The 18,818-nt window shown below is 49.7% G+C and overlaps 2 protein-coding genes across 6 annotated transcripts in view; one reads left to right on the top strand and one right to left on the bottom strand.

Annotated features, from left to right (window-relative positions):
* Window positions 1–18,818, top strand: part of iglon5 (IgLON family member 5) — a 75,697-nt gene that overhangs the window by 50,288 nt on the left and 6,591 nt on the right. For 2 of the 5 annotated variants that reach the window (XM_058083616.1, XM_058083617.1), the window contains exons 5-7: window positions 3,161–3,292; window positions 3,371–3,491; window positions 4,925–5,076. In XM_058083616.1, the coding sequence (XP_057939599.1) occupies window positions 3,161–3,292; window positions 3,371–3,491; window positions 4,925–5,076 (405 nt within the window). Of the gene's footprint in view, window positions 1–3,160; window positions 3,293–3,370; window positions 3,492–4,924; window positions 5,077–6,190; window positions 7,594–11,115; window positions 11,998–18,818 lie in introns of those variants that run through there. The other 3 variants (XR_009131762.1, XM_058083619.1, XM_058083618.1) reach the window with 3 other exon arrangements.
* LOC131136582 (free fatty acid receptor 2-like) lies at window positions 12,136–15,437 on the bottom strand. The gene is made up of 2 exons (XM_058083620.1): window positions 15,300–15,437; window positions 12,136–14,279 (listed from the first exon to the last, which is right to left on the bottom strand). Exon 2 carries the CDS (start codon window positions 14,141–14,143, stop codon window positions 13,106–13,108), a length of 1,038 nt encoding a protein of 345 aa, XP_057939603.1. The 5' UTR covers window positions 14,144–14,279; window positions 15,300–15,437; the 3' UTR covers window positions 12,136–13,105.

Genomic DNA, 18,818 nt, shown 5'->3' with positions numbered 1-18,818 from the left:
GGTCATCAGCTTCATCGTCACCCGCACCCAGATCCTATCCATCGCCGTCCATCGGCTGACCTTGTAGCCCTCATTTTCTTAAACACATCAGAGGCTTTTCACTTGACGTCCTATCTTCTGACGTTCCAGCGGTCCCCAGAATAAATGAAGCCATCCGTCCGCGATACCATCATGGCGGCGCTTGATGAACGCTTTGAGTGAAGGGCTGACATGGCTGACATGGATTCAAGCCTGGATTTCTGCTGCTGCTACTTGGGGCTTTGTAACAAAGGCATTGTGTCAGAGGTGACATAGCTAGACAAAGTGCTGGGATTACCTCTTGGAGGTATTACAAAGGGCGTCAGAAGGGGGTGGCTGGCCATGGTGGCACTACTCTTATGGGGCTGTCCCAAGTGGGATGGCTGGCCATGGTGGTACTACTCTTATGGGGCTGTCCCAAGTGGGATGGCTGGCCATGGTGGTACTACTCTTATGGGTCTGTCCCAAGTGGGATGGCTGCCCATGGTGGTACTACTCTTATGGGGCTGTCCCAGATGGTGCCAGAAGTGGGATGGCTGGCCATGGTGGTACTACTCTTATGGGTCTGTCCCAAGTGGTGTCACAGGTGGGCCTCCTTGACAATCCTGCCTCTTGGAGTTCTTGTAGAAATGGTATCAGATAGTTACCATGGTGATAGAACTTCTGCCAGCCGTGTACATTTGGTGTCAAAGGTGGTACAGTTGGCCACCCTAGCGATACTACTTGTTGGAGTTCTTGTAGACCTGATCAGAACTGAGATGGTTACTACATCCTCACATTCTGTTCCAAATGGCGTAAGAAGCAGGTTGATCAACCACACCGGTGACACCAATCCTGGAGTTCTCTAACGGTGTGTGAAGTGGGATGGTTGGCGTCCTGGGGGGTTGTCGCCATGTTACAAGTAGCGTTAGAAGTGGGACTACTCTGATAAAGATGGCGTCAGAATTGGTATATAAAGTTCTTAGGATTCTATTACAAATGATGCGTGCCATGGCTTGGCCACCGTGGTGGTACTAGTCTTCGGAGTCGGGATGGTTGGCAACCACGACGATGCCACTCATCAGAGTTACCTTAAATGGTGTCAGCAGTGGGACGCTCATCCCTCGCACGCCCCCCATGGAAGGCCCCACACGCGGTGACCCCGTGTGATTGGAATGTTGAGCCATGTGGGACAAACACTGGGATTCCATGGGCTTCTTCCACATCAACATGTGTCGCCAACATCCTTCCCCTCGCTGGCGGCGCGGGGCGCCCCGGGTTGCCTCCAGTGATGTCACGCGGGCGCCTGCATTGATGTGACGCATGCAGCCGGCGAGCAGCGCTGCAGCAGGCCTCTATCAGCCACTCGCAGCCTTCCCGCCGGTTTCCGGCCCGGGTGCTGCGAATAATGGTCTCCAGCTCAGTAGCCGCACTAATAATCCTCCAGCATAATCTCCAATTAGAGCCGGCGTGCTAATCTCTGACAGGAATTACGCTGGCGTTTAGCGTCAGGCTTTTTGGGGCCGTGAAAGGCTGGCGTGAAAGGAGGTGAAGTTGTGCTGATAGACAGGATGTGTGAGCATCAGTTCTACAGCGGGATGATGTATCATGTCTTGTTCCACAGCCTGCCCCCACGTAATGGCCTGGGGGGTGGGGGGGGGGGGGGGGGGGGGGGGGCAGTGGGAGGCATGTGAAAGTTGCAGGCCTGTAATCTCAATCTCATTCTTATTCCCTCCTGGCCCATCTCTCGCTCGGTCCAATAAAACCTCTCAGCATCCATCCCGTCGCATGAAGAAGCAATAACTCGGAACCCCCGCCCGGCCCCCCACCCCCCCTTCTCGGAGGACATTCCATGGCTGTTTGGCGCCAAGGAAAGGCGGCAAACACGCGAGACTGGCTTCATTTGGTTGCGGCATTGGTCCTTGGGGTTTGTCAACATCAAATATTCTTCTCTCCGTGTGACGTGATGAACAAGCTGTCACCCCCCGCCGAGTGCAAGGCTAGCTAGCTAGCATAATTACACACTCTGCCCACCTCCCCGCCTTTAAACATCTTTTCACTCTGCGTCTTTGCACCCATTCATTCAAGGGCTGAAAAGCTGCAATGGTTGACTCCACAATGTTCACTTTCACTTTCACGCCAGAGGAAAAGGATGTTTGCTATCCATCCCTGATCGCCCGTCCCATTTCTCTTTCGGGGGGGGGGGGGGTACTTTCTTACAAAGGCAACACTAAAAGCAAAGGCCTTTCATACGATATACACCATCTATACTGTATCACTGTACACTATATGTACTGTACTACATATGTACGGTAATGCTACTGGTCATGGTATTAGTCTTGGCAATGCTAATTGCTTTGGTCAGGATATTGTTACTGGTAATGGTAAAGCTACCAGTAAGGGCCTTGACAATGGTAATGCTAATGGTAAAGGCAAATGTGATGGTATTGGTAATGGTAATCATATTGGTCATGGTAATGGTATAGGCCATGGGGATGGCAAAGCTAACAGTAATGGTAATGGTAGTTGTATTGGTATTGGTAATGATGTTGGTAATATTAATTATAATGGTATTGGAATTGGTAATGATGTTGGTATTGGTCATTTTAATAGATTAGGTAATGGTAATGATGTTGGTAATATCAATTGTAATGGTAATGATGTTGGTAATATCAATTGTAATGGTAATGATGTTGGTAATGTTGATGGTAATGGTATTGGAATTGGTAATGATGTTGGTATTGGTCATTTTAATAGATTAGGTAATGGTAATGATGTTGGTAATATCAATTGTAATGGTAATGATGTTGGTAATGTTGATGGTAATGGTATTGGAATTGGTAATGATGTTGGTATTGGTCATTTTAATAGATTAGGTAATGGTAATGATGTTGGTAATATCAATTGTAATGGTAATGATGTTGGTAATGTCAATTATGATGGTATTGGTAATGGTAATGGTAATGGTAATGGTGGCTTTTGTCTCCATTGAGTATTTGATGAAACGGTTCCAGTGAAAGTGTGTTCATGTCCATCAGAAGTCCTAAATCCGTTGATATGGTACCGTATTGGATCAGACTGGATTGGATGAGATCGCATCCAATCAGGCCCGATGACTCCAAAACCTTAACCCGACCTTGTCCTTTGACCTTTGACCACACAGACGGTCTGGTGAGCGAGGGCGAGTTCCTGGACATCACGCAGATCAAGAGGCAGCAGGCCGAGGACTACGAGTGCATCACCCACAACGGCGTCGCCCCGCCCGACCAGCGCAAGGTCAAGGTCACAGTCAACTGTGAGTACGCCGAATGAGGCCGACCGACCTCCGTATCAAAGTCACATGACCATAAGCGCCCCTCGCTGTCTCCTCCAGACCCCCCCATGATCACCGACATGAAGAACCTGCCGGCCCATTTGGGAAAGACGGCCATCTTGCGCTGCGAGGCCATGGCGGTCCCGCCCGCCTCCTTCGAGTGGTACCAAGACGACCACAGGTGAGAGATGTTCATCCATATAAGACGTCAGTCCGTACAAGTACACCACCTTAGGTTTTCTTCTTCTCAGGTTTTCAGACGGCTCCAGGGATTAATTACCGTTTTATATTCAAGTCAGTGTGGTAGTTCATTGCTAATGCTAATGCTAATGCTACTCACTGCATGTGAATCGCTATATATTTTGGCCAATAAGACGACTTGAAAGGTGAGCTGTCTGCAGGCTGCATCAGTCAGGAAGTATTGGCGTCAAAGATCCCGGTTTGGGATCCGTGCTTTGGACCCGAATGCTATCATTTCCTTGCTAACGATGACAGAAGTTCTTCCTAATGAGGTGAAACAATGAGGCGATGAAGCCATTTTGTGTGCAAACGCTGCAAGGTCGTAGTGGCAACCGTGGCTTTTCCGTCCATTTATTCTGCTAAATTTAAGCTTCATGAACTTGGGGTGAAAAGTAGTCGGTAAAACAACCTTGTTCAAAGACTTTTTCCATGTCAAGCAGCCGCACATCCTCAGTCCTTACATGTTTTTTTAGACGCTCCCTGGGAGCTCTGAGGGGTCAGAGTGATTTAGCATCTGGCTAAGGGAGCCACACAAGTACGTTGATGAAGCTCCTGCTAGCCAAACACTCCATAATGCGCTAAAATTGGCCCCAGCAGGGGAGTCTGGGATTTATAGTCCACTTCGCCAAGAAACACACGTTATGGCGTTTGAGCCCCGATGGCGCACTTCATTGGATGCATAGGCAGGCATGCACGCCGCCATTACAACCTTCTTGGTTGGACGGACCGCAGTTGGCGAGGGATTTCATTCCCTAAATGGGAAAACCGATTACTTTTGGAAAACACCGTAACGTGGGGGCGACAGTCCCAAGGCCACTCGCCAATGTCGACATGTCAACACCTGGAATTCAGATGGATGGCCATCCATCCATCATCCACCTATCCATCCATCTATCCATCATCCACCCTTCCATCTATCCATCATCCACCCTTCCATCCATCCATCATCCACCCTTCCATCTATCATCCACCTATCCATCCATCTATCATCCATCATTACATCCATCTATCATCCATCCATCATCCACCCTTCCATCTATCCATCATCCATCTATCCATCCATCTATCATCCATCATTACATCCATCTATCATCCATCCATCATCCACTCTTCCACCTATCTACCTATCCATCCATCTGCATCTTCCTCTAAAGCGGCTAATTGTGGCGGCTAATTGTGGCGGATCTTATATCAACCCCTCATCCTCAATGGGAGCACATTCTTCCTGACCTCCTGACCATGTGGCCACCATGCTAAGCCTCTTCCCATCACATTGCATCATCGCATCTACCAACCGACGGCTCAGCGTGTCCACGTGGTTGTCATCGGCGTCCTCATTGTCGCTTTTTCTTCCCGTGTTTGTCCGTCATGCAGGCCCGTGGAGAGCAACAACATCCTGAAGATCAAGAACGAGAAGACGCGCTCGCTGCTGTTGTTCTCCAACGTGACGGAGAAGCACTTTGGCAACTACACCTGCTTCGCCAGCAACCGTCTGGGGGCCTCCAACGCCAGCATGCTGCTCTTCCGTAAGTCCTTCCCAACTTCATCTTCCTCCTCACTTCCTCATCCTCACCTCCATTAGCTCCTCTCCGTACTCGGCCCCCGGCCGGGCCCCCAGCCAGGCCCCCAGACCCCTCCCACTCATTAGCAGCCCAAATTGTCATTTCTCCCAACTCACGTTAAGCGTCCCCAATGAGCGCCTCCTCCCCTCCATTTCCCCGCCCCCCTCCCCCAGCTCCTTCGTGTGTTTGGTCTGCATGGCCACCTTCATCAGCCCCCACCTCCACCCCGCCCCCCTTTTCCTTTTGGTCTTTCATTCCTTCGCCCATTCCCCCGGCCAGCCTGCCTTCAATGACTCACTCTGCCGTCAGACGCATCCATCTTCCTGCTCCCGTTTTCCCATTTGTGTTCCCATTTGTGTCAGCCATCGCTCCATCATCTGTCCCGCCCCCTCCTAATCTGCCCTCGCCATCGTTAGAGCCCGCAAACCTCTCTCCTTCTCCGACGTAGCCACACGCAACACACGCCGTTTTTGTTGTCCCCCCCTTCGCCGTCGCATCCTTCACGGCCTCTTCGACATCCTGCTTCTCCAAACGCATGTTGGCATCCAGCATGGCATCACCGGCTTGGCATCACCATCTACCCACCGTAGATGGTGTCCATGGTGTCCTTGGTGTTGATGTGTCCATGGTGTCCTTGGTGTCCTTGGTGTCCATGGTGTCCATTGTGTCCTTGGTGTCCATGGTGTTGATGTGTCCATGGTGTCCATGGTGTCCATGGTGTCCATGGTGTCCTTGGTGTCCATGGTGTTGATGTGTCCATGGTGTCCATGGTGTCCATGGTGTCCATGGTGTCCTTGGTGTCCATGGTGTCCTTGGTGTCCATGGTGTCCATGGTGTCCATGGTGTCCTTGGTGTCCTTGGTGTCCTTGGTGTCCATGGTGTCCATGGTGTCCTTGGTGTCCTTGGTGTCCATGGTGTCCATGGTGTCCTTGGTGTCCATGGTGTCCATGGTGTCCATGGTGTCCATGGTGTTGATGTGTCCTTGGTGTCCATGGTGTCCATGGTGTTGATGGTGTCCATGGTGTCCATGGTGTCCATGGTGTCCATGGTGTTGATGGTGTCCATGGTGTCCATGCAGGACCGGGGGCCATCCAGGGTCGGGCAGCGGGTCTTCAAGCAGGACTGAGCGTGGCCGTCAGCGTTTGGATCTCCTTTGCTCTGCTGTTGAAGGTTTAAAGATGGACTCCCCCCTCCCTGCCGTGGAAGTTGTTCTCGAGCGTACCCCCCCCCCCTTCCAAAGCACCCACCCTCCCTCCCTCCCCAGCCTGATGAAAGGAAGAAGGAAATTGAATTCTTTAATTAGGAACCCATCACTGTGAAGAAAAAGAATATGCATCCAGTCATTTCATCACACTGGAGACCATGGCCCCGCCCCCCCTCCCTGCTGCACTTCAACGGCCCCTCAATCCAATGTGGGGGTCTCCATCTTCCCCCGGATCCCCCTTTCTCATGCGTCGCCCCCTGCTGGAGCGAGCGTGAACATCCATGCTTCTTCTCATCCTGGTGGAACGAGACCTGATGGGGTACCTGGACACCTGTACTCTACGATATACTGTATACGCTACTACCACGTGTACACAAAGTACTCATGACTTACTTCAAAAGTTTGCCTTATGGAGAGGAATCACAAATGTATGGGAATGATATCCTTCACTGGCTTCGCCATCTCACCTGTTACACACGCTCTAGTATATACACTAGTATGTACACTAGTATATACACTAGTATATACACTAGTATATACACTAGTATGTACACTAGTATATACACTAGTATATACACTAGTATATACACTAGTGTATGTACACTAGTATGTACACTAGTATATACACTAGTATATACACTAGTATATACACTAGTATATACACTAGTATATACACTAGTATATACACTAGTAATATACACTAGTATATACACTACACACACCGTACTTCCATACACTACCTGTATATACACTACACACGCCACACATCCATACACTATGTGTATGTACATACACTAGTATATACACTACACACGTTGTACATCCATACACTACGTCTATGTACACTAGTATATACAGTACATACACTGTACATCCATACACTACGTGTACGTACACTAGTATTTACACTACATGTACATACACTAGTATATACAGTACATACAGTCCATATATACAGTACATACATACAATACAAAGTATATATACGTAGTATATATACGTAGTATATGGTGTACGTATGTTTTTCCCATTTCAGCAGTGCAGCAGTCAAGTTGCTATCAATGATGTCAAAACGTGAACACGCAAACAAAAAAAGTCAAGGTGGGGTGGGGGGGTCTCCACCCCTACCACCCCTACCACCCCCCACCTTGACCCCCACCTTGACCCCCACCTTGACCCCCCTGACCTTTTTAGCCCGTCCTTATGCTCTGTCTCGTCGCCTGATGCATCGCCCCTGCCGCCCCTTCTCCCCTTCTCCCCCCCCCCCAGTGTAAATATATGCAGTAAGGGGGCCACCATGCCCCCCCCCCCCCCCCCCCCCCATCTGGTGAAGCAGCAGCAAGACGAGGACGTCTTGTGTTTCTGAGCTGCGGTGTCTTTCACGCTCTTTGTTGCTTGTTGATAGCATGTTAGCAATGTCCCTGTTGTGACTCCATACACCCCCTCCCCCGCAGCCCCCCCATCAGTGTTCAGCCCACCCAACTGCACCGTCCCCCCCCCCACCATTTGTGTGCGTCGGACTGCCTTTACTTTGTTGGTGTTGCTACTACGATGCTGATGATGTTATTACGTAATTACATGTGAGAAGAAAAAGAATGATTGGGGGGTGGGGGTGGCTTGGGTGGGGTGGGGGTTCAGTTTTTATACTTTGACACGTCTCACACACGCACACTAAATAACAGAAAAAAGGTGTCAACTTTTCCTATTTTACCATAACAAGCTTTTAAAAAATTGCTTGAAAAGTGGGGTGACGATGATGATGATGACGATGACGATGATGATGATGATGATGATGACGATGATGAGGGTTCATTTGTAAAAGTGCATCTTCGTGTGACATCAGCCCCGCCCATTTGTCCTCTTGTCTCGGGATGGATGGGAGAAATAAAAGATGTCATCAAAAGAATGATTGGCGGCTGGTCTACTACTGTACCCAGCATGTCGCTCGGTCCCGCCCCCTGCTGGGCGTATGGATGTCTGGTGTCCCCTTCCCAGCAGCAATACCCCCCCCCAAAAAGACAATTGGTCTGTGTTGTACTGAAATGCTGTCCCTGACTGTGACGTCCCGTGGAAGACGAGGACGCGCACCCCGGCTGTTGGTGCATGCGTCCTGTTGCTATGCTAGTCCACCATTTGGCCAGCAGGGGGTCTCCTCCTGTCCACCTCGGACCTCGGTCCCGTCTGTGTAACGCGTCCTTGATGAGACAAACACATGCTGTCATTCTTCTCGACGTGCCGGAGGGCGGAGAGAGGCACCTCATTTTGAAAAAAAGTCACCTTTTGGGGTTCATGGGTCAAGGGTCACCACCGGGATGTTTCAGTTGATGGACAAGACCAGATGTTTCTGTCTCAATGACGGATGGGAGGAAACCAACTCATCCTGAAGACGATGAAAGCTTTTATTGAAGTGTACATTTCCATAAGTGGCATACAAGTGTAAAACCCAAAGCCAATAAAACAGATTTACAAGTGGAAAAAGAAGCAAACCATGTCGGTCATGTGCTCATCTGTACCTCCTGATTCTGTCTACGGTTAGCTTCACATCTTTTCTTGTCATCGCTGGGGTCCTTCCGTGTTGGCATCCATCTTACTCTCCATGGGACCATCAGTCATGGGTTGGTCATGGTCCAGTCATGGGCCAGTCATGGTCCAGTCATAGGTCAATCATGGTCCAGTCATAGGTGGATGATGGTCCAGTCATGGTCCAGTCATAGGTGGATGATGGTCCAGTCATGGTCCAGTCATGGGTGGATGATGGTCCAGTCATAGGTGGATGATGGTCCAGTCATGGTCCAGTCATAGGTGGATGATGGTCCAGTCATGGTCCAGTCATGGGTGGATGATGGTCCAGTCATAGGTGGATGATGGTCCAGTCATGGTCCAGTCATAGGTCAATCATGGTCCAGTCATAGGTGGATGATGGTCCAGTCATAGGTGGATGATGGTCCAGTCATGGTCCAGTCATAGGTGGATGATGGTCCAGTCATGGTCCAGTCATAGGTGGATGATGGTCCAGTCATGGTCCAGTCATAGGTGGATGATGGTCCAGTCATGGTCCAGTCATGGGTGGATGAGGGCTGGATCCTGGCCAGTAAAACAAGGTTGAGAAGTAGAGCATGTTTTTCCGAAGCGTATGAAAAAGAGGCCCAGAAGGGAAGGCGTCCTAGTTGTTCTGTTCCTTTGAAGCGTTGAAGTCTCGTGAGATTTGCCGAGGTCTCATGTGGCCACGCTTTGACCTTGGAAGTTTTGACATTAGCTTCAGGTTTTTGTTGTTGGCCACGATGCGTGTGTTTAGCGACACGCCACACGTTGGCGTGTAAATAAACAAAGTGAGTGGGCGTCCTAATTACACAATCTTGGTAAGATGAGGAGGAAGTGTTGATTAGCTGAAGGTTACCATGTTTACAGCACGCTCCTTAACAATGTGTGTGTGTATGTGTGTATGTGTGTATGTGTGTGTGTGTGTGTGTGTGTGTGTACGTGTGTGTGTGTGTATGTGTGTGTGTGTGTGTGTGTATGTGGGCGTGTGAAGAGGAATGGATGTTCCTCTCTGAGTGTTTCCATGGATTCGTGAAATAATGACAGCACCACAAAGCTTGGGTGTGTGTGTGTGTGTGTGTGTCGTGTGTGTGTGTGTGAGCGCTGGTGCGGTGCCTGATCAATACGTGGGACTGGATGGCTTTTGGATTGCTGCCCCCCCCCCCCCCCAGAGAGCCTATTTGATGAGGCCTGCTAAAGCCGCTCCCCTTGCACGTGGATTGTTCCTTGGAGGCCCCAAAGTGGAGCTCAGATGAAAATGATGGATCCATTTTGCCATTTTTGGTAACTGAAAGCCTCGGAAGACGTTTGGCTCCACTTTGGTCTGCTGATGGGCTGGAGACGTGTTTCCCTTCCTGGAAGTTGTGCATTAGCATTGTTTATTTATGAGCGGCCATGTTGGTTTGATCTTCCAGAGCAGCCTGAGTCCCAAACATTAGCCTAATCGGCCAAAGTTCACCAAATACCTTCATCACTTCTTCCTCGCCGCCACACTGGATGTTCTAGACGAGTCTATGAAGGGCTTCCATTAGCGCCGCTAATGAGCGTTAGGAAACGCTCCATGAGTACAGATGAGTATTGTAGTACCTTGTAGTGCTACTTGTACTCAGTCCTGGAACGGTACGTGTGTTCCTGACCAGATTCTTCAGTGCAATGAATGCTCGTCATGGGGCCTGGAAAGGCGGCTATTCCAAGAACTCCAAGAGCTCCCAGAAGCTCCAACAGCGTTTTCCATCCATGCTGTGAGCCTGTAGGAACAGGTACCTTCTTCTTGTCTGGGATCTCCAATCCAGGGCTTTGTGGTCTGGATAGCCAAAGGTGTCCAACGCTGTGAAGGTTGGGTGTAGGTCGTTGGCCGGTCTGGTCTGGTCAGGTCAGGTCTGGTCTGGTCTGGTCTGGTCAGGTCTGGTCTGTTTGGGTGGATGTGTTGGAATGATTCGTCTTCATCGAACATCTTTCATTCATCCTCCTGTGTGACATCATCAGCACATGTGACCACACACCTGAAATCCGTGTGTGTGTGCGTGTGCGTGTGCGTGTGCGTGCGTGTGCATGCTGGGCAGGTGTGGTTGTGTAGCATCATGAGGACATGAGCGTACTTTGTCATCCTTTTCTTCTTTGAGCTGATGAGTGTCCTTTTTTCTTTTTTTCCCAAATCCACAAAGTGGAGTTGAGGATGATATTAAGTGGGAGGGAAGGAATGAAAAAAAAAAAAAGATTTAGATTTTATCAGAAGTCCTTCTTGTGTGTTTTTCTTCAAGACACAGTCGGGGACTTTGATGTCCTGCTGAGAGCCTGACTTTCCATCTGCTTGGTATGTGGCCTTGGTTTCCTTTCCTTTATCTTCCATTCCTTCATCTTATCCTAACCTGCTCCTCATCCCGACCCGGGATTGGACCTTTCTGTTCCTGACTGCACACAGGAAAGGTCTAATCCTCCGATGCAGATGTTTGCAGGTAAGCTGGACCAGAGGTCAACGCAAGCAGCAGGTCATGTGGTGACGTCATGTGATGCAGGTGTCAGCCATGCTAGTTCCTGTGATGAAGGTGCGTCTCTCTGCGCTTCTCTCAAGCAGCATTGATCTTTTTCCCGGGTACTTCTCCTCCCGTGGGGTCAATTCGCCGGCCCGGATTGGCTGGCTAACGCCGGCCGAGGTCGCCCTAAATCTAGCAGCCTGCGTTGCCGTGGAGAAGATGAAGAGTCATCTTCATCAAAGCGGACGTCAGGCGGTACGCCGGGTCGCCCTGTGAGCGAACGTCATGGAAGTATGAAGTCTTGGACTGCCATGAATGAATGATGGGGGGGGGGTTGATCTACATGATGAAGCATTGACTGGAAGTTCTTTGCTTTTTTACTTCTGCTCTTTTTTTTACATTTTCCAACTATTCTACCTTTGGTCTTTGGTCTCTGGTCTCTGGTCTCTGGTCTCTGGTCTTTGGTCTTTGGTCTTTGGTCTTTGGTCTTTGGTCTGGGTCCTTCTTACTTTCCTACCATAATGTTATCATCTCATATTTCTTCTTGCAATATGACAACTTATTCTGCTGGTTTCTTTGTTTTCTTTTTGATATGCTATTTTTAGACTGCCGTGAGCCGATAACAAAACAGCTCTGGGTCGCACTTTGGACTCCACCCCCCCCCTTCAGGTGAACTTCATTAGCCATTCATTATCAGACCTGCTCTGTATTCGTTATAAACTAGACAGCTGTCTATGCTGTGGATCAGGAAGTGATGCGTCCTGCCTTCGGCAAACACTCGTGTCAGCGTTCTTATCGCTCCTCCGTTTGGACGCTTTATTAGGAACGTCAACACTCCGTTCTTCCAGGAAGTACACAATGAAGGGAAGGACCAAACAGCTGGACAAATACATCTGGACAATAATACCAGCTGTACACCTCACTGTGTACAATACCACAATAATACCCGCTGTACACCTCACTATGTACAATAGCACAATAATACCCGCTGTATACCTCACTATGTACAATAATAATAATACTACAATAATACCTCCAAATACCCACGTGTATACGATATACAGTATACAGTATTAGCAAGTATGCTGACCGTGTATAAAATAGTAAAGTAGGTGTGAATGTTTTGTACATTAGTGTTTGCATGTTGCTAGCATGATGCTATAATGTAATGTTAGCACTTTAGCATGGCATAGCTATGCTAGCACGATGCTATAATGTAATGTTAGCACTTTGGCATTTCATAGCGATGCTAGCGCAATGCTATAATGTAATGTTAGCACTTTAGCATAGCATAGCTATGCTAGCACGATGCTATAATGTAATGTTAGCACTTTGGCATTTCATAGCGATGCTAGCACGATGCTATAATGTAATGTTAGCACTTTAGCATAGCATAGCTATGCTAGCACGATGTTATAATGTAATGTTAGCACTTTAGCTCTGTCCCCCTCCTTCGTGTTACTACTATGTTTGGCAATGTGCTATATGATATACGTTACTAGTATTACTGCAGAGTTGCAGTGTATACGTCCAAAGTACACCATAGTAGCAATTGGACACAAGGACAGGGTATTAGTATTAAAAGGAATACATATGTAATATAGCATACATCCACAGTACATACAGTACATATGCAGTAGAGCACGTATACAACGTGTGAGCTCGTGTGCGTTGCGGCGTGTCGCGTTGCGTCGCGGCTTTGCCAGGAAGCGAGACGGCGGCCTCACGTGTGAAAACATCAACATTCATTTCCTGCGGGCGACGGTAAAGAAATAAATCAGACGCCATTGATCTGCTCCTGTTTGCTGTCCTTATCTTTGTTCTCGGGCTCGGTCCGCCCCCCCCAGGCCCGCAGGACGCCACGAGACAGGCAGCCGCTGAGGCGCCCTTTCACCCCCCGCACGGCGCCGCCCACGCTGCCCCGCACCGCCGAGGAGGAGAAGTAGAAGATGAGGGGGTCCAGGCAGGCGTTGAAGGTGCTGCACAGCAGGGCCTTGTCTCGCCACCTGGGGTTCTCCCAGGTGAGGATGCCCACCACGTGGGACACGTTGTAGGGGCCGAAGCACACGGCGAACACCAGCAGCGTCCCCAGCGCCATGCCGATGGCCCGCAGGCGGCGCCGCCTGTCGATGTGCTGCAGCTTGGACAGGATGCGGATGAAGTTGATGTAGCAGAAGCTGCAGATGAGGAAGGGGATGCAGAAGAGCACCAGGCAGAGCTCCAGCCGCACGGGCAGGAGCACCTCCAGCTGGGCGGGGCTGAAGTTATCGTAGCACACCATCTTGGCATCCGTCCGCGACGCCGACGCCGAGGACACGTTGTGTGCGGCCGTGGCGTTCAGAGGCTCCTCCCGGGTGCCGATGATGGGCATGATGAAGACGATGCTGAGGTGGCTGAAGGAGAAGATCCAGAAGAAGATGCTGGCGGCCACGGCGTAGAGCGGCCGGCGCTTCAGGCTGTGCTGGATGGGGAAGGCCACGCCCAGGTAGCGCTCCACGCTGACGGCGGTGAGGAAGAAGGTGCTGTTGTAGATGGTCATGTAGAAGATGAAGCCCGACAGCGGGCACAGCGGGTAGGGCATGTCCCACCGCATGTTGTTCATCACCTCCTGCATCTTGAAGGGCAGGAAGAGCAGGAAGAGGAGGTCCGAGATGGTCAGGTTGAGGAGCAGGATGTCGATGGGCGTGGCCTTCTGCCTGACCTTCACGCAGAAGGTGTAGAAGGCCAGCACGTTGGCCGGGAAGCCCAGCACGAAGGTGATGACGTAGACGGACAGGCACAGCTCGGTGCTGCACTCCTGCATCTCATCAGACATGGCCGAACGTCGGGTGGCCCCCCCGCCCTCCCCCCCCCCGGGAGGATTTCTGGGGGTTCTTGGCCGCTTCTCCGGGAAACGAACACGCTAAGACGTCACGGTTTTCCTGTCGCCGAGCATGAGCTCATCTTCTCTGCTGGAGAAGGCAAAACAGGAAGCAGTTAGCCTGTTAGCAGTTTAGCGGGTCCCGGTCCAAAGTAAACAAACATGGCGACCACCTTAATAGTCAAGTGGCTTCTCGTAGCGTCATCTACTCTACACCTATTCCTATTTTGTGTCCGCTTGGACACCGTGCCGCCTTTCCCCTCCGTTTGCTGGAGCTTTCATTTGGAAATTGGACCTGTGATACTTTGGTACTCGCTTTGATACTTTGATACTTTGATACTTTGACACAAGGATTTGTTCAATTCAATTAGTATTTCACTCAAAGCTACTTTTTATTATTATTATTATTATTATTATTATTATTATTATTATTATTATTATTATTATTATTATTATTATTTAATGTCAAACGGATGGATTTTATCCTTGTTATTTTTCATCAGCCAAAAATAAAATCTTCCCTTTCCATTTCAGACTAAACCTAGTCTAAGCCTAGTCTAAGACTAGTCTAAACCTAGTCTAAGCCTAGTCTAAGCCTAGTCTAAACCTAGTCTAAGCCTAGTCTAAGCCTAGTCTAAACCTAGTCTAAACCTAGTCTAAGCCTAGTCTAAGCCTAGTCTAAACCTAGTCTAAGCCTAGTCTAAGCCTAGTCTCGGTGGGGGGGGGTTCCTTTGCATTGAAAAAATGATAGCAGTATAATAATCATAATAATATTTGTCAGATGCCTTATTTCATATTACTTACTTCAGTTCATAATAAGAAATTGCAATGAATGACAATAAATTAGTCCAAAATCAAATAGTGTATAAGTATACTATTATACTATATACTATTATACTATAAATAGTATAAGTCTAAGCATATGTCAATCATAAAAGTAGAAAAACGTGAGTCTGAAATGATGAAAGAATGTTTCTATCAATAATCCATCATGATAGGAAGGATAAGAAGAGTAGGAAGGACGGGAAGGCTAGGAAGGACGGGAAGGCTAGGAAGGACGGGAAGGCTAGGAAGGCTAGTAAGGCTAGGAAGGTGCAGGCGAGCGTCCTACCTGGAACGTAGCGCTGAAGGAGTTGATGGAGTTCCTGAGGCTGGTAGGGAATCTCCCAGCAGCCAAAGCGTTTGGAGGTTCTTATTATCATGAAGGAAGTCTTCCTCTTGGTGCTTTGGGACTTTGCTCTCCACCTGCGTACGCTTCCTCACGCTTCCTGATGCTTCCTGACGCTTCCCGACACTTCCTGGCGCTTCCCGCCGCTGCCCACCTTGCGTCCGCCTTGGCCCCGCCCCCACTAGCTTTATTGGATGTCCTCCATTTGCACTTAATGACATGCGGGTCCACGCAACAACACACTTATTACCGTTTACCGCCTACTCTGTCTCCCCCGGCAACCGGCAAGTTTGGGGGGGGGGTGGAGAGGCGTGTCAGGCGTGATGTGATAGAAGACTTTGAGCTAAAAGGAAAGGAAAGGTATACCTTTGTATACTGTTTGTATACAACAGTGACCAGGATGGATAGGATCAGGAAGGAGTACATCAGAGGGACATTCCATGTTCTAGATGCTAGTTAGACATGTACTGTACTGTTTAGTATTGTACTGTAGTGCAGTATAGTGTACCATATAATATTGCATTGTACTGTACTACATAGTGTGTGTGGTATTGTGTTGTAGTGTCGTGTGCAATATAGTATTGTACTGAAGTGTGTTGTACCACGTGGTAGTGTAGTGTAGCATCTAGCATGGTATTGTAGCGTCGTGGTCGTGTGTAAAGAGAGTGAGAGAGAGCTGATAAAGCCATGGCGTCACCGCTGTTCCAACGCAAACACGGCCATGGCGTCCGTTGGCGTCCGTTGGCGTCCGTTGGCGTCCGTTGGCGTCCGTTGGCGTCCGTTGGCGTCCGTTGGCGTCCGTTTAGCGAGTCAACTGGAGCTTCTTTATTTGCTTTTTCAGCAGCCGACGATTGAAAGTTCGACTTGAAGTGTCTGGATGACTTATGACTCATCGTGTTGCCAATAAAAACACGTGTTGTAAAACGACAGCTGCTGACAAAGAAAGCTCAGCCGACGAGATGGTTGAAGAAGAAAGAACAAAGCTGCTGATGTTTGGATCCTTCCGATAACAAAATGATAACAAAACGACCCGCCTGATACGACGTCTACCTGATCTCACTCGGACCCACCTGATACCACTTGCCACAAACTTTGCTGTAAAGTAGAAGTAGCAGGAAGGATGATGGTTGATGTTGGTTGATGTTGGTTGATGATGGTTGACGATGGTTGATGTTGGTTGATGTTGGTTGATGATGGTTGATGATGGTTGATGATGGTTGATGTTGGTTGATGATGGTTGATGTTGGTTGACGATGGTTGATGTTGGTTGACGATGGTTGATGTTGGTTGACGATGGTTGATGTTGGTTGACGATGGTTGATGTTGGTTGACGATGGTTGACGGTTGATGATGGTTGACGATGGTTGATGATGGTTGATGGTTGACGATGGTTGATGATGGTTGATGGTTGATGATGGTTGATGATGGTTGATGATGGCGTCAGCAGCGTCTCCCTGGACGTGCTAGCATGCATCAAGTAGAAGATGAAAGCATCCATAAACATTTACCACCCGCCTGTCAGACCTGGATGACTATTCAGTTTGGATGTCAAGTCATGGCTGCATACACATGCACACACACACGCACACATACACACACACACACACTGATCAATAGGAGGCAAGGCAGTAGTAGAATTGATGCCTGCACCAAAGAGATGCCCAAACAGGACCTTGGTCCCACTAAATCCTCATCGTGCACATTTAAATGCAAATAGACACACGATAGAGCATACAAATAGAGCATACACTAAAAAGTGGTCTACGTCGCCATCGTTTATCTTGTCACGTAAACGAGACACTTGACGGCGTGCAAAGCAGCGCCTTTGCAAACCACACATCCACACTTACACGCTAATCAGACTCTCCACGGCGCCCGGCAGTCTTCCATGGGGGGGGGGGGGGGGGGGTCATCATGCGTGGGCGCGCTTCCTTTTTTCTTCGAGGCTATCCACGACGCTACCACGAGGCTATCCACGACGCTACCACGAGGCTATCCACGACGCTACCACGAGGCTATCCACGACGCTACCACGAGGCTATCCACGACGCTATCCACGACGCTACCACGACGCTACCACGACGCTACCACGACGCTACCACGAGGCTATCCACGACGCTACCACGAGGCTATCCACGAGGCTATCCACGACGCTACCACGAGGCTATCCACGACGCTACCACGAGGCTATCCACGAGGCTATCCACGAGGCTATCCACGAGGCTATCCACGACGCTACCACGAGGCTATCCACGACGCTACCACGAGGCTATCCACGACGCTACCACGAGGCTATCCACGACGCTACCACGAGGCTATCCACGACGCTACCACGAGGCTATCCACGACGCTACCACGAGGCTATCCACGACGCTACCACGACGCTACCACGAGGCTATCCACGACGCTACCACGACGCTACCACGAGGCTATCCACGACGCTACCACGAGGCTACCACGAGGCTACCACGAGGCTATCCACGACGCTACCACGACGCTACCACGAGGCTATCCACGACGCTACCACGAGGCTACCACGAGGCTACCACGAGGCTATCCACGAGGCTATCCACGATGCTATCCACGACGCTACCACGAGGCTATCCACGAGGCTATCCACGAGGCTATCCACGAGGCTATCCACGAGGCTATCCACGACGCTACCACGACGCTACCACGAGGCTATCCACGACGCTACCACGACGCTATCCACGAGGCTATCCACGACGCTACCACGAGGCTATCCACGACGCTACCACAACGCTACCACGAGGCTATCCACGACGCTACCACGAGGCTATCCACGACGCTACCACGAGGCTATCCACGACGCTACCACGAGGCTATCCACGACGCTACCACGAGGCTATCCACGAGGCTATCCACTATTTTAGCTGGGTGCTAGCTCCTCATGCTAACTGCTCTTTTAGCTGGGGGCTAGCTCCTCATGCTAACTGCTCTTTTGGCTGGGGGCTAGCTCCTCATGCTAACTGGTCTTTTGGCTGGGGGCTAGCTCCTCATGCTAACTGGTCTTTTGGCTGGGGGCTAGCTCCTCACGCTAACTGGTCTTTTATCTGGTTATTTGCTCCTCATGCTAACTGTTGTCTAGACAGCTTTATAGGCGCGTCCTTTTAGCTGGTTATTAGCTCATCATGCTAACTCTCCTTTTATCTGGTTATTAGCTCCTCATGCTAACTGCTCTTTTAGCTGGGTGCTAGCTCCTCATGCTAACTGGTCTTTTAGCTGGGTGCTAGCTCCTCATGCTAACTGTTGTCTAGACAGCTTTATAGGCGCGTCCTTTTATCTGGTTATTAGCTCCTCATGCTAACTGGTCTTTTAACTGGTTCTTAGCTCATCATGCTAACTCTCCTTTTATCTGGTTATTAGCTCCTCATACTAACTGGTCTTTTATCTGGTTATTAGCTCCTCATGCTAACTGGTCTTTTAGCTGGGTGCTAGCTC

Source organism: Doryrhamphus excisus, chromosome 10 (genome assembly GCF_030265055.1).
Source record: "Doryrhamphus excisus isolate RoL2022-K1 chromosome 10, RoL_Dexc_1.0, whole genome shotgun sequence".
Classification (NCBI taxonomy): domain Eukaryota; kingdom Metazoa; phylum Chordata; class Actinopteri; order Syngnathiformes; family Syngnathidae; genus Doryrhamphus; species Doryrhamphus excisus.
This window is presented reverse-complemented; position numbering and strand designations above follow the sequence as displayed.

Bases quoted from the DNA above. Each gene is read 5' to 3' on its own strand.
- LOC131136582 (XM_058083620.1), bottom strand. From the start codon at position 14,143: ATGTCTGATGAGATGCAGGAGTGCAGCACCGAGCTGTGCCTGTCCGTC.